Genomic DNA, 23,565 nt, shown 5'->3' with positions numbered 1-23,565 from the left:
CTTTCTGCATTCCCTATCTGCTGTCCCCTTCTTGCCCATCATCCTCTTCCTTTTTGTTGTTGTTGTTACTGTTGTTGTTTTGTTTTTTTTTGAAACAGGGTTTCTCTGTGTAGCCTTTGGCATCCTGGACTCACTTCGTAGACCTTGTCCACCTCTTTCATGGTCCCCTTTCTAATTGCATGGCATACACACACTTAAAGAAGATAAGGAATAATGCTGTTTGTAGTAATTCAAGTTCCATTCATTTTCCTTCAAAGGCCTTTTTATTTTTCTGTGTGGCTAAATAACCTTTCATCAAATATATGTGCCATGTTTTCTCTATTCATTCATTCGTTGAAGGACATCCAGTGTACTTTCTAACCATCTCCCAAGACTCTGACTATTGCTTTATGTTCCTGACGTTCCTTCCTAGGTCACGGATTGAAGTAGACTGTTATTTGTATACATTCTGCAGTTGTTTGTTTGTTTGTTTGTTTGTTTGAGACAGGCTATGTAGCTCTAGCTATCCTGGAACTCACTATGTAGACCAAGCTGGCCTTGAAGTCTTAGAGGTCCACCTGTCTCTGCCTCCCTAGTGCTGAGTTTAAAAGCGTGTACCACCACACCTGGCTTGTTGTTCATTTCACCCTGTAGTATCTCTAAAGAGTCATGCAATGTTGGTTTCTTACATTTCTTTCTTGTGATTTGATCATCTGCTAACATGTCCCTTTTGGCTGTATTTGACAATCTTCTTATTGAGCTGTTTTGTCTCTAGAGCTCAGCTGACTTAGTTGTGGACTCTTGTCTTTCCTGTGGTGCATACTGCTATCAAGCCTGTGTGGCCCACATGTTCAGTGTCTTCCAGCTGTCTTCACTGTAGTAAGGTACCTTCTTTGTGTAACAGAAGCCTGTTTTAACCCTTTAGGCCAGACAGGTTCTTTCATCCTTCTGAAGACTTCACTGATCATGCCCAGGGTGGTTTATGTTTGAGTTGGGGAGCATCTCACAGGGACATCAGGAGTAGGAAGCAAGTATAGTCCTGAAGTCTATACAACAAAGTCTTCTTGCTTTTAAGCCTTTTAAAAAGTATCGGTCATCCTGCAGGTGTGTGTCCATATTCCACTAGAGCTTCACAGATAAGCTGTCCCAGAGGTCGAGTCTCAGAAATTGTCAATTTCTGAGTTACTTTCAATTGATAAAATCTGGTCTAGGACTCAGGAGAGCAATGATGCTTTTCCCTCTAACTTTCAGTTCCTGGAGGCTTCCTTGCTGTCGTGCACAACCACCCACAAGACTGTTTCTGACCATAGAACCATGGCAAGTTGAATTGAGCCTCTCTGCCTTGTGGCAGTTCTCTGTTCTCAGTCTCCCAGAGTTGCTCAATTTTAAACAGTAGTTAACCTCACAAGGTGGCACTTGGCCACTGCTCTTAAGTGATATAGAGTGACAAAAAATGGGGTTTCTTCCCGCTGCACCCATTTGCTGGAGAATGGATTTGAGGCTTGTGAAGGATGTTGGCTATTCCTGAGGGGCAGGGTCACACCGAGGCAATTTCTAGAACACCATCTTAATTGGATGTGCCTTCTTTCTTAATGGGAATAAATCTTAAGAGTTTGTAATATCTAACTACTATAGAGATTTCAGCATTTGGTGTTAATTACCAGTGAAAACTATTTTAGCCTTTTGGCAAATCTAAAATTCAAGGTTTGGAACATTTTTTTACTTAAGAATATTTAATAGTAACTGGGTAGTGGTGGAAATCTAATCCCATTACTTGTGAGACAAGCATATCACTGAGTTCAAGGCCAGACTGGTCAACCTAGCAAATTCCAGGACTACCAAGGCAGCATAGAGAAACCCTGTCTTGAAAAGCCAAAATTAAAAAAAAAAAAAGAATATTTATAGCAGTGGGCATGATAGCACATGCTTTAATTCCAGCACTTACTATGGAGGCTGGGGTAAGTGCATCTGTATGACTTTGAGGCCAGTGTGGTCTTTATAGTGAGTTCCCAGACAGCCAGAGTTACACAAAGAGCCCCAAAGGGAGAAGGATTTGTAACAGCTGTGGGTGTTTTAATTTTGGTTTGGTGTTTTTTCCTTCTCTTAGATAGTGTTATACATGTCTTGATTATTTTTTCCAGTGTTTTTCCTGCTCCTCAGAAACTTTCCTAAAGAGAACCCTGCCAGTGAGTGGCTAAGCAGTAGTGTGCGTGCTTAGTATGCTTTCACTCGGAACTCAATCCCCAGAGCTGTGACACTGCTTACGAACAGGGCTGTTGAATCTTATGCTAAGTTACCCAAACTGGCAGCAGGGAAGTTAGGCTGTAAGAAAAGTGTTTACAGCCTCCAATTTTAGATTTCCACAAATGAATAACTGTTTTCTAGATAGCAATTAAAAACTAGCTATGCAATAAGTCATGTACTCTTAGTTAATAAACCAAACACAAGATGTGTGGTTTCAGAGCATTTTCTATAGGGCATTCTTCCTATAAACTATATAAGTTTTCACCGTTGCTCTCTGTTCACCATCACTTCCCAATTCCCCGCCCCCAGCTTGTTTCCCGGAGCAGCTTTAAGTATAGGAAATAGACATTACAGAGTGTTGCCTTTTAGCAGACTTTTACATTGTAGCAAAAGAAGTTACTTAACTGACTTAACTGTTTCTTCTATGTGTATACTTATATTCTAATCTTGGTAGTCTGTGCTGTGTCTTGTGTGCTTATCTTTGATATCAATATGCCACTGTGTGAAAGTTCACTAGCAGATTTTTACTAGTGCCCAGGGAGAAGTGGATACCCCTCATTAGTCTCATGTGATCAACTGTCTCATCAAGGGAGATGATAATGGCTAAAGAGGGCTCCTAGCCTACTGTATCTTTCATGCTGAAGGTCATGTTGCAACCTCAGAATGAAAGAAATATAAGGTATTATATAAATATAATATTGTATAAGTTATATAAATACAAACTACAGATAAGTCATTAAAGAAAATCACCAAGAATAAGGAAGTTCAAGCAAATGCAAAGCAAAGCTGACAAGAGCCTAATAAATCCTAGTCAAAGCAGAGCTCCAGGACAAGAAGGGAGGAAAAGCCTTCTCATCTGCCCTTCTGAATTGTGGCTGAGATTCTGTATCTAAAACAGAACAAGACCAAAACCTGCAAATGTAACCGATATACATTTTATATAGCATGGTAACCTTAATGAGGGAATGAAAAACTGAAGAAATGGCTAAGTCCAAGGTAGGTCTAAACCTGTTATCCTGCACTTAGGAAGCTGAGGCAGGAGGACCACAAGTTCAAGGCCAACCTAAGATGTAGAGAGAGTTCTATGCCAGTTTATGCCAGTTCAGTCCTCTCTTAAGAAACCAAGAAGGAAGGGGGAAGAGGAAAGGATGAAAAGAGAGGATTAAGCTGTAGTGTTTTTGTTAGGTCCAAATAAAATGATGATGTGCACAGCAGATTTTATATGAAAAGGTTTTATTAGATGGAGATGAAGAAGGAAAGAGAAGGAGAGAGCAAGACATGATGGGGAAAGAAAGGAGGACACCCTGACAGAGAAAGGGAGACCGCAAGAGACAAGAAGGCAAGAGGGAGACAAAGTGGCTGGTTGAACCTTTAAAGGAGAAACTTAACCACGCCTGCCAGGTGTGGCTACCTGTCAGGCAACACATGATGACATCATAGGTTGCTAAGCAACCCAGAAGCAGGCTACCTAAATACTAACAGTTTTCACACCAGGTGTGCTGAAATGTGGGACACCATGGGGAAATATAACAGGAAAAAGCAGTGCAGCTGTGAGTTGTAAACCAGGAGAATGGGGGGCAGGGGGCACCATATAGGAAAATTCACAGCAACACAAGGACCCAGCAAATTAGCATGGTTTGTGTATTCAGTTCCTCCTACCTCTGTCTTTGGAGATAAGGATGCCTCTGTTCTTTGGGTCAGCAGGATTTCTCTCACATGAGGGCCTTCCTATACCTTCTCTATCTCAGATTCTGGAAGCTTAAGAGAGTCATTAATCCAAGGCACCTTTGTGGTTAGAATGTTTTAAATTCTTATAAGCTAAAAGTGTTACAGGGTCAACACTCTAGTCTAGAACACCACAAGTTTCCTGAACATGTTGCACATTAGGCTTTTTTGGATTTCAAAGTCCAGTCCCTAACCATAGCATTGTAGGAATATACTTCACCTGAATTTGCTTTGTTTTACTGTATATTAAAATATATCACACATTCTAAGGAATTTGAGTCTGTTGATGCGAATAGTAAAACTTAACTTGAAATGTCATTCTAGTAATCACCTATAAAAATTATCCTTTCTTAAGATTTACATTCCAGTTTTACAGATGTTCCTTGACTTAGAACAGGTTACAACCTAATTGAGCATTCATATAAATGATCATATAAATACTGCAGTTTGAAAGTGTGCTGAGTATTTCATCATGTCATAGTTTTAGCTTTTTGTACCTTAAAATGCTCTGCACCCTAGTCTATAGTAGGACAAAGCACCTAACACAAACTAGATCATAATAAAGTATTGAATATCTTAAATAATTAACTGAATACTGCACTGAAAGTGAAAACAAAATTCTTACAGAAAAACATGAATAGAATAGTGCTTCTTGACCCAGACACTGGGCATATTAGGCCCGTATATTCTTTGTACTAGCCTGTCCCATGTACTGTAAGATGGGTCACAACATCCCTGGCCAGTATCATATTTATTAACTGCCAGCAATCCCCCTTCCTCCCTAAGTCATGACAGTTTAAACAATTTCTAATTATGGCCATATGCCCCTGAGGGACAAAAAGCCATCACCAACACCCCTCCACAAGTTAAGAGCTACTGTGCATCCAGCTCTGGCCACCCAGACCCCAGTCTGTTGCCATTCTGTATCAGCTTCTATAGTATTAGAACAATGCTAATACTAATACATTAGCATGGGCTAATGTCTTATTGCTGATGATTTTGTTTAATGGATGGAAAGAAAAGTAGCTCAGAGACTCTGATGTAAATGTGGATATTTGCCTTACCACATGTCTTAACTGATGGCAGAAAAGGGTTGCTTGGTGGGTGGCATCACAGCTCAGGCCTCCTCATGGCCACTGTGACATGCTCACCAGCATGTACACATGTGTTCTATAAATAAATAAATAAATATATTTTGAATATCTAAAGAATATTGCTTGATTAACTGAAACAAAAGGCATTTTAGAACCTAAAAGTAAAACCTATTGTCTTTCCATAAATACACATATTTTTAAAAAGAAATGCACAGGGGGGTTCTAAGCAGAATATATTAAACCAGACATACATGTGATTCACAGTTCCAGACCTCTTCAATAAACAAGATTGTACCATTTGTAAGATTTAATGAAGTACCAAGCTTTTGTTGAGTGGAAGGAAAGGACTTTTGGAATAATTAATACTGGTCTGTGGGAGGACAGGAAAACAGAGCTGTGGGATTAATTGAATTTGCATTTGAATCTAAACTCCCTGTGCTTTACTTTGTCTTGGGTTAAACATATAATCCTGACCCAGAACATTCAAAACAAAACAATTCATTTCATTTCTGGCCTTTTTGTACTGTTTGAGAAAAGAGCAAAATGTTTTAACCATTAATGTAAGTTTAAAAGGTATTAAAATTTCTTGACACCCTTTAGACCAATTATTTTATAAGACCTCTTTCCCTTACTTCTTCATATTTAATTCCATTAACTAAATTTTATTACTCTTTTTAAAGATATTGTTGCCTCTCATCTCACCCGTTCCCTGACATCTCTATTTGACTAAAGATGATGGTTTAACAAATGAAAGGGGACTGTGGTTTAACAAATGAAAAGGGACTAGAGAGAGAGTTTCATGGTTAAGAGGATTTACTGCTCTTGCAGAGAGGACTGAGGTTCCATTCCCAGCACACCATACACTAGCTCATGCTGCCTGTAATTGCGATGTACTGGGATCTGATAACATTTTTGAACTCTGTAGACTCCTGCACCCACATGGTGGACAACAACTCTTCATGTTGGTCTACACATAAATGAAAAAGAAAGGGGGAAAAAGAATAAAGGTTAATCCTCTTAAATGTTTCAAGGAGTCCAGTAGGGAAGATTGGATTATTTGATCCCTCTGTTACAGTGTGGGAGTAGGTGATGGAGGAGGCATCTTGTCAGGAGACACCAAAACAGGTCATACTTGGAAGACATTGAGAGACATGAGTTGCTACTAAGAACCTCCTGCCATCCTTTGCTGTGTCCCTATTCATGGGGCCTGTGCCTTTCCTTTTTCTTTTGGTCTTTTGAGACATTCTTGCTGTGAGCCTCTCATCTCCACCCCCCTTCCAGGTTTTTAGGACTGGCACCACAGCAGCAGGGGCTCTTCCTTTATAACCGGATTAGAGGAGTAATCTTACCTGTAATCTTCATAAACCAATTCCTTTGTTTCTTCTGATTAGTGAGTTAGTTTTGGTTTTCCTGAAATAGGATCTCACAATGTGGCCCAAGTTAGTTTGTAACTCCTGATATATCCTAGACTGGCCATGGATACATCATCTTTCCACAGCCTCAGCCAGCCATATTATGTTGAAAAGGATAACCATGCAGAACACAGCTCTTAATCCAACAAGAGCAAGAGATAGGTTTTTTTCCATAGCTGTGGCCATGGAACGTAAACTCAGATTTCCCTGAGTGGCATGTTTCCCCATGTGTTTACAGTAACGTCATAGTCACAGAACAAAAGAAAAAAGTCAAGACAATTATAGATCCACTGGTTAGTACTGTGCGTAGGCAGCTGCCATGAAGCAGAGGAGGGTCCCTCTGTTGGTGCCATGCTAGCACACCCCCAGCCTCTGGGTGGCAGAAACTAGTAATCCACCCCAAAGGTTTACCTGACAGTAACAGATGTTAGCTCAGATGCAGAGGTGGGTGGTAGTGGCCGTTGAATAGGCATCTTCGGGTAATTTTGGCTTTATCTGTTAACTTTCCAATTCCACATCTGCCAACACTCTAATGAGTCACCAGTCTGCTCTGTAGAATCTTCAATATAAGTAGCTTTTTCAGGGAAATTGAGTTCACAGAAGTTCTGTATTTCTGAATTTCTTAGTACCCCAGCTCTGAATGGGCTAGCATGAGGCTGCCTTCCCAGTTAACTGGGAAGCTGATGCAGGAGAATTACTTGAGTCCAAGAAATCAGAAACAGCTTAGCCTGTAACAATAAAAGAAAACAAACAGAAAAGAGTACCACTGCCCTCATTTTCCAGCGGCAGCAAGTCATTGGCTTACAGAGAACACTGTAATTAGTACCAGTACCTTGCTGGTCTGATGCTGATACTGCATTCATTGCCGGCCCATTGGCATTTACTAATTGTATATGTTGGCTACAGACACTATTGCAATACCAGGCTTTATGACGTTGTAACCACATTATAGATAGGTAACTTCCAGGACACAAGGTATTTTCCCTTCCCTTCTAACCTTTTTCTTTTCTTTTTTTCTTTTCTTTTCTTCCTGGAACTCACTCTGTAGACCAGTCTAGCTTTAAACCCAGACCATCTAACAGCTAGCTGTCTCCAGACTGCTGGGATTAAGGGAGTGCTCCCCCGCTGCCCAACTTCCCTTCCTTTCTTAGAGCTGGATGAATGGTGTGTGCCACTGATAAGCACAAACCTTGTTTTCCATGTAGCTGTAAAGTCCATAGTTCAAGTGGGAAAAAGTGGATTTTTATGTACTTATGGCCTTACCACTGCCTTTCTATAGATTATTTTATTTTTGCCAATTAAGTGTAGCACTTGGGTTGTTGTAGTTGTCAGACCCTTTCCTGTCTCGCTGTGCTTCAACTGTAATTTTCTATCTTTATATTAGGCTCTTAGACTAAGAAAAAAATATATTCATCACATTTCACAAAATGTATTGACTTGGAGAAAGATTAACATGTTTAATTGCTGAATTGTAGTTCACTAAATTTACCAATGTGAACATTAAGTGATGTTCCAGAATTTCACCAAAATAAATTCACTAACAAAAAATAAACCTGTTTTTAAGCACATTCCTGCTTGACCAGTAAAATTTTGATTACTTAACCACACTTATAATTAGGAGGAAGAATCATTTTGAAATGCAGCAGAAGTGGGTATTTAATAATTGAGCTTCATTGAAAGGAAGCTTTCAGTGACTGAGCCTTCATTGAGGAGGTTTTTAATTCTCTGAAGTCTCGTGTGTCAGCACATCTCCACAGAAGCCAGCGGTGTTGGATTCCCTGGAACTAGAGTTACAGGCTGTTGTAACCTCATGTGCATGACTGGAAGCAAGCTCAAGTCCTCTGGAGCAGAAACTAGTACTCTTAAACACTGAGTAGTCTCTCTAGCTCCCTTAGGGATATTTAACAATCCTTCATTTGTGATTTTCTTTTCTATGTAATTGCAGGCATGTCTGTTTTGTAGTTTATCTGAAAAGCCAGGTCAGTTTGTGATGGCAGAGATTAATGAATAAAGATTGTTGGGAAGGTTTACTATCTGGCAGAGTTTAAGGTTAGTAAAGCCTGAACTGTAGTTCTTGTTTTCCGTCTCCTTCCCTGTTCTCCCATCCCCCATAAGCTTGGTAAAGATGTACTGTAAACAGGGAGTTCACCCTGCAGTTGGGTACTTCCCTCACCGCATCCCCCTCCTCCCCAGTACACTGTGATTTAATGAGCCAGGATTAGGATGACACTGCAGATCAATAAGGAACTTTTAGGAAGGGCCATCCTCTGGGACCAGAAACTGCTTTGTTTTTATAGCTCACTTCTCATTTCTCGTATTTTCTCAATGTGTTTACCATTTAGGCTTGGAAAAATGATGTATCTTCTAAAATGAGAATTTTTTGTTGTTGTTGATGGTAATCATAAGATTTATTTCAAGAATTGTTTATAAGGAATTGTTAGGAAGCTGACACAGTTTGGGGAAAGAGGGAAAAGATAAATGAAAAGATCTCAACGATTTAAAGCTGGCTTGCCTGAAAAGGTTGTCTTAGTCATGTCTCTATTGCTGTGGTGAAAACACCATGACCTAAGCAACTGGGGGAGGAATGGGTTTATTCAGCTTATGATTCCACATCATAGTTTGTCATTGAAGGAAGGGCAGAGACTCAAGCAGAGCAGGAACCTGGAGGCAGGAGCTGATGCAGAGGCCATGGAGGAGTACTGCTTACTGGCTTGCTCTTCATGGCTTGTTCAGCCTGCTTTCTTATAGAACCCAGATGACCAGCTCAGGGACTGCACCAACCACAGTGGTCTGGGTCCTCCCACATAGATCACTAATTAAGAAAATGCCCTCCTTGTCTTGTCTACAGCCTGATTTTACAGAGGCATTTTCTTAATTGAAGTTCCCTCTGTTCTGCCCAGTTCACGAACCCCAAAAGACCAGGAATAAACAGACTCCACTGTAAATACATGAGGTTCTTTTTATTGTAAATTACAAGTTGCAGCTTGGGCCCACATCCCCACCGTCTAAGCCGTGAAAGCCTAGGGTACTCAGGTTAGTTGGGTCATTTAAAGATTCTGGTCCCTCCCAGATGCCCAAGGCAGGGGCAGTTCCTGCCTGGCAAGCATCTATTGGTCAAAATGCTACATTTTGAATTGATTGGCCATAGGAAGGTCCCCAAACCATTAATGACCTGGTGTCCCTCCCTAGGGGGATAGACCAGTTTCCTAACAACTGTATCTCTAGTGGGTGGGGAAAGAATTCAGTAAGGAGGTTCTTCCCCTCAGGGCATTCCTGGACTTCTCCACCCACCTAGTTCAGGCCTTAAATAATAGCTGATAATTTTTAATCTTTTGGTCTCTCACCTCCTCTCAAAAACTATCCAGTACAGAGTTCATGGAGCTAAAGTCTAGATGAATCTGTCCATTTTCTTAAGCAAGTAGATAATTATGATCCTTATTTAAACTTAGCATCCTGTCAAATCTGTCGTAACAATGGAACCTTGTGGCACACACCTGTAATCCATGTACGTGGGAAGGAAAGACAGGAGAATCAGGAGTTCAAGGTTGTTGTTGGCTACACTGTGAGTTTGAGGCCAATCTGGGCTATGTGAGACCATGTCTCAAAGGAAAAACAAAAGCCTCTGTCACAGCATTGTGTTTTACCCACCCCTTAAAGGTATGACCAGAGGAGGTGACATTAAAAAAAAAATCTAGGCGACTGTCCCTATATGACTGGCAAAGTACATATTCAAAATTAGGATCCAGACTATTTTTCATAATCTCTCATTTCTTGCTCTATTTTGGTGTTACATCCTTAAGGTTTGACATCATCATCATCTACCATGTCTTTAACAATTACTGTATCTTAATTAAGCTAAGACAAACAGTTTATACATGAAAGACACCTGCTAGAAAACTGTCTTATGTGAACAGGTTTTCTTTAACTATAAGTACCAAGAGACTGAGCTAGATTTAAAAGACAGTTTACTATAATTGTGTTATTAGGAACAGTAAATATTATTATGGACGCTATAAAAATCACACCATGCAACAGATAAGACTCAAGAGGTTTACTGGGAGAGGTGGTTATGCAGAGGCTGACTCTGAGTGGAGGTAGAAATGGAAAGAGGGGGGAAGAGGAGGTACTTACTATCTTTTCATAATGGGGTACATACACATGCGCATAGGGAGAATCAGCGAATCGTGGTGACAGTGGAAGTCTATCTCATTTTGGCAGCGATGACATTGTCTGCTGTCACTAGGTTACTGAAAGTGCTCTTAGGAGTAGGGTTTTCCAACAAATATTTCTTGGAAAAGTCCAGGCTAATAGAGATATTATCCTAGACATAGCTCTTTAATTTCTAAGAGAGAAAAAGAATGCAGAGATGCCAGACAAGAGATATGGTTCAATTTGCAATTATTTTAAGTAGCATAGTCAATGTACAGGACACTATACTGTGTATGATACAAAATATGAAGAGTCTGCCAGCAAGGAACTTACTCTCTGAGGATCTGGGTCCACAGGCAGTTCCCAATATTAGTAAAAGCAGATACTCTGGTCATCAAGACATGGCTGCAGAGGAGTAATACAGTAAAACCAAGAGAAAGGGGATCAGAAAAGTCCTGACTCACAACTGGAGGAGTGGCATGGGTGACGTTTACAGGAAACCTTGTGAAGAGTAGTGTGGTAAAAGAAAGGAAAATGACTAGAGCCATACCCATCTACCCCAATTTCTGCTCGAAGTTCTGCTTGAAGGATGGGGTATAGGGGTGTATACCCCATCCTTCACAAATGGTGCAGGTGCCCATGAGCCGCTCTACAGCTTCTTGCAAATTATTGTAAATTAATTGTTCTATTTTTTGCTGTTTGCTTGTTTGGTAAGACATGGTGCCCATTAGACTACCCTTGGGCTCACTTCTGCCACCTCTGTCTCCCCAGGGCTGGAATGACAGAAGCACCGCCATATTTCTATTTCTTGCCGTTCTATAATGTTGGTGGTTATAGAATAATATTATCCACAAGAAGATGTTTGCGGTGGCTGGAGAGAAGGCTCAGAGGTTAAGAGCACTCACTGCTCTTGCAGAGGTCCCAGGTTGCACCTGTAACTCCTGTTGCAGGTCATCTAATGCCCTCTCAGCCTCTCAGTTCCAGCATTTCAACAGTGAGGTGCACTGGGGCTAGCCTGGTCTACATTGTAAGTTCCAGGACAGCCAGGGCTATATAGCTAGACCATGCCTCAAAATAGTCCAGGCTACTACTGCAGAAAGGGGAGATAGTATTACCTGACCTGCCTGTTTAGTCTGGAGTATATAATCTGGGAACACCAAAAAATTAATTGTAACGACTACATAAGGAATTTGGAATGGCAGTGGGGGTGTTTCCCTTAAAAGCATTTAAGAATCTAGTAGGAGCTAATCTCATAGTTTAGTTTTAAACTCTCCTTACTGTAAACAGCATAGGTTGCTTAGTGAGTGCCTCTGCAGGAAGTAACTTGTGGATCTCCCAATATTGAGTTTCTCTCATTTGCATACCAAAGGGTGAGGCCCTTAAGGTCAGGGTTTACCAAGGTGCACAGTCACCCTGTGTGACAGTCAATACCACATGATGGTGGCCACAGTCAGAACATAGTAACCTGGAAACTAAGGCAGAACTTCGCGTGGCACAGGGCAGTTTGTGTCACCATTATTGTGTTTTGTCGTTGTCCAGTGGACACCTTAAGTCTCAGGATCCCTGTGTAGATCTTCCTTTTACCATTCAAACGGTGATGAGGAAAAGTTCTGAGGACGGTTTTGGTTTAACTGTGTTTGTAGAGATAAACACAGTGTAATTCAGGTGTCATAGAACCCAGAGCCGCCGACTTTTCATGCTTAAGTGTAAGTAGTTTGGGACCTGTTGTAAAAAGTGAGACTCAGAAGTTAAGTTTACTTTTAATGATGCTGTAACAGGGACTTGTCCAAACTGGGCTAGTCTCCCATTCCAGACCTGTTCTTTTTCTACTGTTTTATTTTCTAGAGCTTATTGCAATACATTGAAAACTCCCCAGTCTATCCCTGGTTCACCTGTCAGGTAGTCAGCACTTAGTTTTCAAACTTTTGTGTTTTGCATTCTAAACAAACTATTCTATTTTTAAAAATGTGTATTACTGACTCCTTTGTCAGTAAATAGAGCTTATAAGAGCAATTTGTTTTAATTTAGCCACATTTCGCATTAAACTGATTAGTTGTAATATATCCATAGCCAAAATGGCCCAAGTGATTATTTTCTGGCATTTTTTCACACACACACACACACACACACACACACACACACACACGCCTGCTGATACACACTCACACTCACAAACACACAGAGAGAATATGAAAAGGAGGAAAAACTAAGATTAACACCCATGAGATTTCCTTAATAAAATGCTATGAGTGCAGCAACTTTTTCAAGGAAAAAAAAAAAAAGAAACATTTAGGTGAATTTAAAGTATTTCTTACCACAAAATTTTATAAGCAAGAGTATTTAGGAGTGATTAGAGATTTATAGCTATTTTTAAAGATGTTTAAAAATACTTTATGGGTTTTATGCAACCTGGAATGGATTCCTATTAAAGTGCTATATAAATTATTCTCCTACTTAGGATCAAGGTCCTTCAGGTTTAAAACAAGTGTTGTACTGAGTTTTTTTGTTTTAATGTTTCTTAAAGCAGACCTCTGTTAGTTTGGGAACACTTGTGTTTTCCTCACCACACATGCATAAAGCTTGGATTATAGATTTTGAAAAGGCACACTAACATCCCTCTTGAGAGACAAAAAAATGAAGTCTGTAAAGAATGTTATCATTCATATTTCCACCAACATACATCACCTATAGAAAGTGAAAATGCCTTTTTAGTGACTTCTTTCCTATATTAGTTCAGGGATATTATCCTAACAAAACATGGTTTTCAGAAGGAATTTAACTTTGAAAAGATCATAATTACTTTCAGAATGCACTCTGTTTTCAGAATTGGTCATTGTAATCTCCACCAGGATGGCAGACCCCCACTTAAGAATGTGGGCTTAAGAATGAAAGAATTTATCAGATTCATGGGGCTCATTCCTAAGGTTTTGGTTATGTAAACAATGCATGGAGCCTAGGGATCTGCATTTACCAAGCTGTGCTGATGTGTGATGTTAAAGTTACCTTTGTCGGAGCAGATGGCTCTAAGCTGTAAAATAAGAGAGCTATTTTAAAGATTTACATGTAAATCTTAACTTTGCTAGTTCCCCTGAATACAGTTCTAACCTTGTATTAGCAACTTACTTAAAGATTTGTTGATTCCAGAGACCGATAGCATAAGACAAAATATTTATCAAAAAGAAAACATGCTGTAATTTTCTTTAATTCTCAGATGACCCAAACCACGAAGGACAACATTATTTTAGGACTTTGAGAAATTAAAGCTGAAGCTGGGGCTGGAGAGATGGCTCAGAGGTTAAGAGCGCTATATGCTCTTCCAGAGATCCTGAGTTCAATTCTCAGCAAATCACATTGTGGCTCACAACCATCTATAATGAGATCTGGTGCCCTCTTCTGGTATAAAGGCATACATTCTGACAGAGTATTGTATATGTAATAAATAAATAAATAAATCTAAAAAAAAAAAAAAGGAGGAAGAAGGAAATGTTATGGAAACGTCCATAATCCATTGGAATTATTGGGATTTATTTCTCATGATCCTAATGGTGTGACCTCTAAATACAGAATAATTTAGTAAAGCTTTCTAGAATACTAGAATTCAAGGATACCAAAAACAATTTGCCACAGAATTTTAATAATTGTTTTCATTTAGCTATATGAAAGGTTTTATTGTCTTGACTTTTGCTTACATTCTAATTTCTCACAGTTGAAGCTCTTTGTATAATTGCTGTACTATAAAATTTGCTCTTTGCAGTATACAGTTGAAGTTCTAACCTATAAAGTTGTGAGGCAACGTCACATGGAAGGTAAGAAATTGTAATTACCCAATAATTTCTTGTCAATTTAGAGTCAGACCTACTCTTTGCCAACTGTTGGCAAGCACAGGTGTGTACACTGCATTTTCTGAATGCCAGATGTAGGGAATCCAAGTGTGTGACCCAGGCCCTCTTGCTGAGTTGTATGTACTGGCCAGTTAAGAAACACATAGGGTATGCTATATTTTAACACTTTAAAGTTAAACCATTGTTAATACTCAGACTAAGTTTTATATAAACATAGTTATCATTTTCCTTGAATAAAGATGTCAGTGAGATTATTGGGTTGTAAGTTTAGGATATGTATATTGAAAGTGTGTGGGCTGCAGGAGGGTAGAGAGATGACTTAGTGGCTAAGATCACTTGATATGCAAGCATGAGCCCCTCATCTCTGACCCTAGCATTCACATTAGAAGACATGGGTTTTGGTCCCATGGATGCCTTTAACTCCAGTTCTTTGGGGCATAGAGTCAGGAGGAGAATCAGCCTAGCTCCAGGTTCAGTGAGAGACCCTGCCAAAAAGGAGGACGGAAGAGAGTGAAAGAGCAGGACACCAATGTTGTCTTCTGACCTCAGTGTGCACACAGGGATGTGCACCTAAATTCACATGCACATTTAACACACACACACACACACAGAGAGAGAGAGAGATTGCAAGTTGCTTCTCAAGCTGCTCTTACCTTTGTGTGCTCGTCCACAGTAATAGGACGTAGGAGTCCTGTATTAACACTGAATATTACTTTTTTTGCTTTTTGTTTTCAATTTTTGTTTTACTTTACTGTGGCCCTAGTGAGTAGTTGCACCACACTGTGGTTTTAATTAGCATTTCTCTGATGGCCAGTAACACCAAGCATCATTTCTTGTCCTCATTTTGCCTTTTTATTTCTTCTTTGTTGTAGCCTCTGTTAGGATCTTAACAGATGTAAAGCTCATGTTTCCCCCAAGTGTTTTGCTAATACTGGATTTGTAAGCTCTTCCTGTATCACTTGGCAGCAGTGGGGACAAGTCCAAGTCACAGCCCCACACTGCCACCCACTGCAGCCTAAGGAGTTCTTTTCAGGGGTCTATAATCAGGTGAAGCTGGGGTGCTTTGCAGGAAAATAATAAAAATAAATACATAAATAAATAAGATGAATAAGTAAATAAATAGATGAAGCAAGGCTGAATTATCTAAGGAAGAAAGTCTGTAGATTTAAGCACAAGATCGTTAGAGAGGCGCTCACTAATAGTGAGCTGTACCCGGTGCTGTGTGACTGTTGAGCAGTGCTACAGTAAAGCACTTTGGAGATATGGGGATGGCATTGCTTAAAGGGCTCCTAACACACTCTCCCTGTCTTTTCTCCCCATTTGCATAAGTGAGATAGATGATAGGGTGGCACTGAGGTGCTTTGATTTCATTGCAGTGCCAGAAGACAACAGCAGGGCTATAAGGGTTGTGCAAAAGGACTCTACCATGTTATTTTTCATGTTGGGTGTACAAGTTTGCACTCCCACCAGCAATGGATAAGTGTTCCTTCCCCTCACTCCACATCCTCACCAGCATGAGCTGTCACTTGTTTTATTGATATTACCCATTCTGATGAGTGTGATGAAATCTCAAAGTAGTTTTTATTTGTATTCCACTAGTGACAAAGGATATTGAACATTTGTTTCTCAGCCATTTGAGTTTCCTCTTGCAAGAATTCTCTGTTTAGATCTGCACCCCATTTTAAATTGGATTATTTGTTTTCTTGATATCTAGTTTTTTGTGTTCTTTATAGATTTTGGATATTAGCTCCCTGCTGGGTGTTAGTTGGTAAAAATATTTTCCCATTTTGTCATCTGCCACTTTGTATGAATGACAGTGTCCTTTGCCATCAAAGCTTTTTAGTTTCATGAGGTACCTTATCTTAGTGGTTGACCTCACTGCCTGTGCTGACTGTGTTCGTCTTCCTGTGCCTATGAATTCAAAGGGGGAAAAAAGGGTTATTCCTCACTTTCTTCCCTATCAGGTTCAGTGTATCTGGTTTTATGTTGAAGTCTCTGGTCCATTTGTAGTTTTGTGTACATTGATAAATATGGATTTATTTGAATTCTACAGTTTAACCACCAGCAGTTGTTGAAGATCTGGGTTGGTTTTTTTGGGGTTTGTTTCCCGCCTCTCCCCCCAACCCCAGTGTATATTTCTGGCTTCTTGGTCAAAATCAGGTGCTCATAGATATGTGAGCTTATGTCTGGATCTTCAAGTCTGTTCCTTTGATCGATGTCTCATTTTGTGCCAATACCATTCTGTTTTTATTACTATAGCTCTGTAGTATAATTTGAGATTGGCATGGTGATACCTTTTATTATTCAATAGTTTTTTAAAATATCAAATAAAATACTGATTTTCAAACTTACTTCTGTTCATGGTTTCTTGACCAGTTCTTTATTTTTAGCTTACAGACTATGTGCTGTATCTAAGACAATGAAGTTTTTATACATACAGCTAATGAAGGCTACTCAGTTGTTTTTTAACCTCTGTGGGTTTTTTGTTTTGTTTTTTTTTTTTTTAGAAACATTGTATTTTCCTGGTTTTGGGGGAGTGGCTGGGGCATTGATAATAATAGTGTCACCAGTTGAGGTTTAAAAAAAAAAAATTGCCTGTTCTGTTTTCTGAAAGGATTTATATAGAATTAATATTATTTTTTTTAAATGTTTGATAAAATGCAACAGTAAATGCACTTGGCCTGATGTTCTTTGCTGATTTTTTAATTATAATTAATTTTTTTTATAAAAGATCTACTTGGATTAGCTATTTCTTCTTTATTGGGTTTTCATATTTTGTCTCTTCAATATGCCCAGTTCAGTGTTGTTTTTTTCTTTTTCGTATTTATGTATGTGGAGTTAGTTATGAACATTTCTCATTTTTTAAATGTCTATTTGATTCATTGGTAATTTGTGGCCTTTTATTTTGATCAGTTTGATTATGTGTTTATGAAGTATGATTTTTTTTTTTAATAACGTGCTTTCTCCCACCCCCATCACTCTTCATCTGTCTCAAACATTTGTCTTGGCCCCTGGGATTGCTCCCTTCCTCTTGATAGCTTTGGGTTTAACTTTTCTTTCTCTACTTTTTTAGCGTGAAAGTTCAGAGGATTGTATAGTTTTTGCTTTGGTTTTATTTCTGTGAGACAGTTTCTCACTTTGTAGCCCAGGCTAACCTCAGATGTATGCAAGCTCTTATTCCTACCTTAGTCTTAGAGTCCTGGGATCAGAGCCTTGGCCCCATGCTCAGCTTTGCATTTTAACTGTTTGAATGTCCCTAGAGGACTTTCTTTAGCTTCCTTCATAATTTGTACATTTTAATGTTTAATTTTTGTTTCTCCCTTTTGCTTGTTTCCTTTTTTCCCCCTAGGTTTTGGAGACAGAGTTTCTCTGTGTAGCCCTGACTCTCCTGGAACTCACTCTATAGAATAGACTGGCATTGAATTCACAGAGATCTGCCTGCCTCTGCCTCCCGAGTTCTGGGATTAAAGGCATGTGCCATGTGCCACCACCACCCCACTTGATTTTGTTTTCATTGAAAGTGTTTTCTAATTTTTTTTTTTTTGTTAGTTCCTCTTGGGGAACAAAGCTTCAATTTACCTATAAAGTTTAGAATTAACTTCTTCCAAATTCCTGCTAAGTTTATATTTTGACCTTCCCTCATAAATCATGATTCCTTTTTGGCTTAGTCCCTCTGTGTGTCTATCTATCTATCTATCTATCTATCTATCTATCTATCTATCTATGTGCCTACCTACCTACCTACCTACCTACCTGATTTGTTGGCAGAGTCTCTCTGCATAGTCCTGGCTGTCCTGGAACTCACTATGTAGACCAGGCTGGCTAAACTCAGAGATATGCCTGCCTCTGCCTCCAGAACACTAGGATCAAAGGAGTATGCCACTATACTCTGCTTATGGGGTTGGTTTGTTTGTTTGTTGTTTTGTTTTGTTTTGTTTTAGGTTTTTGTTAAGACAGGGTCTTACCATATAATCTAGGCTGACCTTGGCAGCCCTGTGGAAAGTCTCTCATATCTAGAGACAAATCAACTTCCTGGTTTCAGGGCTGTCTAGAGCTCCTTGGTTCCCTAGTAAGGGACTTATGTAGCTGGTGACAGGCTCAAGCCAGTGCCCACTTACCATTCTGGAAATCCTGGGGCTCCTCTATATTGCTTCAGCCTCTGCTTGGCGTTATTTAAAATGATAACTTTTTTTCTGGAGTGGTTTTAATGTATTTTGGCAGGAATCAGCTGGCAACTGTAGCTTTACAAAATGCATTTCTTAGATACTAAGACTTGGAAGTTGACACATCTTGATGCATAAGCTGTGGAATGGATGTTGTATTAGCAGCCATGGAAATACACGAATCTCATCTCTCTCAGCACTCTTTGGTGAACAGGTACATTCTCGATGAGCAGTAGATCTCTACAGGGGGCTTAACTATTCCCTAAATGGCTTTATAAACAGTTGTGTCATCATCCTGGCTTTGTTGTTCCATTGTGGAGCACAGCCAGAGCATATTTAGTGTAACTGTTATGGAACCCCAGGGTTTTCCAAATGGTGAGTATTGGCTTTTTATTTAAAGTCAGTAGGTATACTGGTTGCTAACAAGAGGTCACTCTCCCTTGCAAGCCTGAAAGCCCAGAACTGACTTTTCTCTAGATGTGAAGAGTCTAGGTCTTTCACTTACATTGGAAATCTGCAGTGCAGTGTAGCCACCATTGTCTGTTATCTTACTGGATCGTCTAGATTGCTGTGGTCCTAGATCAGACCTTGAACTTACATATTATAAAGATGACTCTTCCCTTAAAATGTCATGGACCAACGTCAACCAGTTTCAGATGTCTTGTGTAACTTTCCTCAGATCCCTTAGCTGTTGTAGAATCAAGACAAGTTAGGGATTTGTTCTGGATTTAGGCTTTGGTTAATGGGAATGCAGAAGCAAGTTGAACTTTTATCTTCACTGGTGTAATCTCTGTACCACCGTGTTGTTCCTATCTTGTTATTCCTGTGTTCACTCAAGTAGCACTTTTAATTCTTTTCAAGAACTTCTATTTGCCTTCACAACCTGGCTAGCCATTTGATTCTAGCTTTCAATCTCATATTTCTACATACCTTCCACACAGTGAGTGTTTCTGAGTTTTCATCTAAAGTGGTATAAGATAAATACTTGAGCTTGAAATTAGGGGCCAGAGAGACAAATTAATCAGTGAAATGCTTGCTGCTTAGGCATGAGTGCCTGAGGTCAGTCACCAGAACCACATGAAAAGCCAGGGGTGGCGCTGTGAGCTCGTCACCCCAGTGTTGGAGAAGCAGAGACTGGCAGGTCCCTATCCCTAGTGTTTGCTGCCCAGCCAGCCCCACCTGTATGGCAAGACCTAAGGCAAGAAGAAACAGTATCGAAGAACAAGGTGAAGGTATCTAAGAATTGATACCTCAGGTTGATCTCTGGCCTCTATACATATGTACACACAAACGTACACACACAAAAGACAAATATCTAAGCTTAAAGTCTAGTTTTCAGCTACAGCTTCTTTTACTACATCAAGTAAAGCTTAAGTAGTAAAAATCAGTATTTAATTTCCCCTCCTCTTATAGTGTTAAGTGTTTGCAGAAGACAGTAAAGGACTCTTACCACATAATGTGTAGACCATGTGCTTGTGAACTTGAAGTTTGTGCAAAATGTGGAAAGAAAGAAGATATCGTTATTCCGTGAGTATTTTTCTTTTATATTTGTTTGTTTTTGGTAATTCGTACATGAGCTTTCTTTTAGCACTAACTCAGTTTAAAGTTGTATATCTCCTATTACAAGTGCTTTTCTGCATAACAGGAAAAGGATCACAATTTTAGTAGATTTTCAGTTACAGTATAAAATGCTGTTTTTATGTTTAAGAACTTGAGCTTTATATTCATTATGGAGAATTACTTGCTTCATAGAAATCCTCCTAGTGGACTCCTTTTTCTGACTCCTCAGAGCCCACTCTTCTGACTGCAGTATTAGAATCTGCTGAGTTGAGTTCAGTTAGTCTTTAAGAGAGGTTTTCACTCCTCTCTATGAAGGCTCCTGATAGGAAGCAAAGTAGGAAAGGCTTTTTTAACTGCCACCGTTAAATTATGAAAGCCTGGGTAATAATTATAAACTTTTTTTTCTTCTATTTAGGTTTAATAAAGAAATTTCAGAAATTTCTGAAAATCAAGGTTTTAACCATGGAAGAAGCTGCAAAAGGGAAGAAGACAGTGATGAGGACTTTGGTGCTGAGACTGACTCAGATGGCGAAGATGGAGACACTCACGCCTGAGAGCATCGAGTCAGCTGCAGAGGGCTCAGCAAATGCACTGACACCCTAACGAGGGAGTCAGAAAAGGCTATTCGTTAGGCAGAACTGGATCATGAGCAACATCAATTATTTATAACATTTGAGTAACAGAATCTTTCATGTTTTCACTATGACACTTAAGCTGCATATACAGAACATGTGTGGAAACACAGTGGCATGTATAATCTATGGAAGCTGTTTAGAAAAACATATTACCTAATGTCAAATTATCAGTGCTGAGAACTGGTGATTGTATCAGAACTAGCTCATGGAAAACTAAGATGGTTGGCTTAGGGTGCCTTTCCATAGCTTAATCTCAAGTGTATGGATTCCTTAGCAAAAGCCCCCTTACAGCTTACAAAGCAAACAGGTTATTTTTATACACACAAAATCATGTGTTGTGATTTTCCTTCAAAAATATTTTTATATACTTCTTCCTGTTTTTCCTTTATCTTTTCTACTTGAGAAATACATAGGAAAAAAATACATAGTTACTAACCAGAAAGAGAAAAAAATCCAACATTCATGCCCAAGTGGAGATCTTTGCAGGATCAGAAGCTCCTGTGAGCTTCTTCCTCATAAGCTTATCCATCTCAGAATTTCATTGTCCTGAATTATCACTTTATTGCCAGTGTTTCTACTTGTAAATAGTGTAAGTTGGCTTCATGTGATTATTGAAAAATGTGTCCTTGTGTTTAAAATCCCAAAACTATAGAAAAGTAGCCAAGCAGTACAATGAACTTTTCTATACTTTTTAGCCTAATCTCCACGTATGTATATATGATATGTATGTGCATGTACGAATGTGTGAATATATTGGATGACTTGTTGAAATAAATGTGAAATTCCGGTTTTGGACTTGTGTGTCTTTCGTTATTGATACAAAAATTCAAACATTGACCTGTGCTGTTACAGAAGCTGTGATTTGTTCTTTTTGCATTATTGTGAATTATTCTAATGTTGAGAGGCATTTGTATTCTGGCTGATTTTTCCTGATGCACATAATACCCATGTAAAGTGAAGCAGAATTAGAAAGTTTATTGAAGACATTTTAATTTAGGCTTAAATTGAAGGCTTAAGAGAGCAGAGCTCAGAAAGAGAAAGACATACTTAAGTATATGAGTATGACTTCCCAAAGAGTTACAGAAAGTAGGGTGTAGCCAAATGTGGGTATGAGCTCCGCGTGGCAGAGTAAACAATGAACTGACTTGGCTTTGCCATATGTGCTCACAGTTACATCTTAAGTGTCCTAAGTGTATCAGTTACTTTCAGTTGCTGTGATAAAATGCCAAGGCCAAAGCAACTTCTAGGAGGGTATTTGGTTTTATAGTTCCGGGGGCTAAAAGTCTGCCATGGCCATGAGGCATGGTAGCACGCAGGTACCACAGCAGGAGCAGGAAGCTGAAACTGGAATTGGAAGTGGAGTCAGTCTTTAAACTCGCATAGCCTGCCTCCAGTGACATACTGCCTCCAACAAGGACACACCTCCCAAACATCCCAACCACTGCTACCAACGAGGAACCAGGGGTTCAAAGATCTGATGGATGTCTGTGTTCTCATTCAAACCACTAAACTAAAGACTTTTTTTCTTCACTCTTTCTCTTAAGTGAGGTGGGTCTTCCCTGAATGGAATTATAATCAGGTCGTATAAAAGCAAAAGCTGAATAAAGAGTTGGTGTGTGCCCTTCCTATATAAAGTGGGTATCTGTTGAAACTCCCAGAAAGTGACAGGTTTGTGTCTGGGAAGGAGAGGGGCCCCAAACAATGTTAATTGTGTTGGAATCCTTTCTCTGCTGCCAGCAAAGTGTTCAGTTAGATTCCAGTGACTTTTTTTTTTTCTTTGTTTGTTGTTTGTTTTCTCAAGACATGGTTTCTGTATGTATCCTTCGCTATTCTGGACTCTCTTTGTAGACCAGTCTGGCCTTTGACTCATGGAGATCAGCCTGCCTCTGCCTCTCTGAGTGCTGGGATTATAGGTGTGCACCATCGTGCCCAGAAATTCTCACTCTTTTATCCTGTTTTAGTAGCCAATTTGAATGTGTGCAGCAATATCTCTTTGCTAATTTATATTTCCCTAATATTAACCTCATTTTCTTTTTGTTTATCAACTGTAGGTTTTGGTAGACAGTACTAGGGTTTTGTTAAGTATATTGTTTTCGAAATCCATACTGATATCTCTCCTGAAAACACACTGAACAGCTGTAAATTGTACCCTATACCTTGTATTCTATTTCCTGCCCTACAAACTCAGCCTGCTTTCCTGGAGGTCTAAAAGCACCAGGGACCACAGGCTACCCTGGTTCTAGGGATCTCATAGACAAGGTTAACACCCAAAAACACAGAGGCAAGGCAGACCACAAAAACCCCAGGGGAGACACCCTACTGGAACTGAAGACTCGCTGGTCACCAGAACCTCAGGCAAGAAGATAGAGATGAAACAGAAACTAAGGGGAAAAAACACCTATCCAACAAAAATAAACTCAGAAATCAGTATCTAAACTTACAGTAATCACACAGCCCAAATGGCTAAAGGCCAACGTAAGAATACAACAACAGCCAGGGTGATAGGGTACCACAGAGCCCAGCTGTCATACTACAGCAAGCCTGAATATCCTAACACATCTGAAGCACAAGAAAATGACCTTTAATCTTATGAAGATAATAGAGATCTTTAAAGAGGAAATTAATAAATCCCTTAAAGACATACAGGACAATACAATCAAACGGGTCAAAGAAATGACTAAAACTGTTCAAGACCTGAAAATGGAAACAGAAGCAATAAAGAAAACACATGCTGGGAATCCTGGAGATAGAAAACGTAGGCA

The 23,565-nt window shown here is 39.5% G+C and overlaps 1 protein-coding gene across 2 annotated transcripts in view; it reads left to right on the top strand.

The window, feature by feature from the left end:
- The window catches only part of C1H9orf85 (chromosome 1 C9orf85 homolog), a 51,656-nt gene extending 30,058 nt beyond the window's left edge, over nucleotides 1-21,598 (top strand). The window contains exons 3-4 of one of the 2 annotated variants that reach the window (XM_021658963.2): nucleotides 20,022-20,135; nucleotides 20,584-21,598. In XM_021658963.2, the coding sequence (XP_021514638.2) occupies nucleotides 20,022-20,135; nucleotides 20,584-20,722 (253 nt within the window). In that variant the 3' untranslated portion in view covers nucleotides 20,723-21,598. Of the gene's footprint in view, nucleotides 1-14,357; nucleotides 14,392-20,021; nucleotides 20,136-20,583 lie in introns of those variants that run through there. The other variant, XM_060387417.1, reaches the window with a different exon arrangement.
- Nucleotides 21,599-23,565: the final 1,967 nt, after the last annotated feature.

The sequence above is a fragment of the Meriones unguiculatus genome, chromosome 1 (genome assembly GCF_030254825.1).
Source record: "Meriones unguiculatus strain TT.TT164.6M chromosome 1, Bangor_MerUng_6.1, whole genome shotgun sequence".
In the NCBI taxonomy this organism is placed as follows: domain Eukaryota; kingdom Metazoa; phylum Chordata; class Mammalia; order Rodentia; family Muridae; genus Meriones; species Meriones unguiculatus.
The sequence above is the reverse complement of the archived record's forward strand: the minus strand, read 5'-3'. Positions and strand labels throughout refer to the sequence as shown.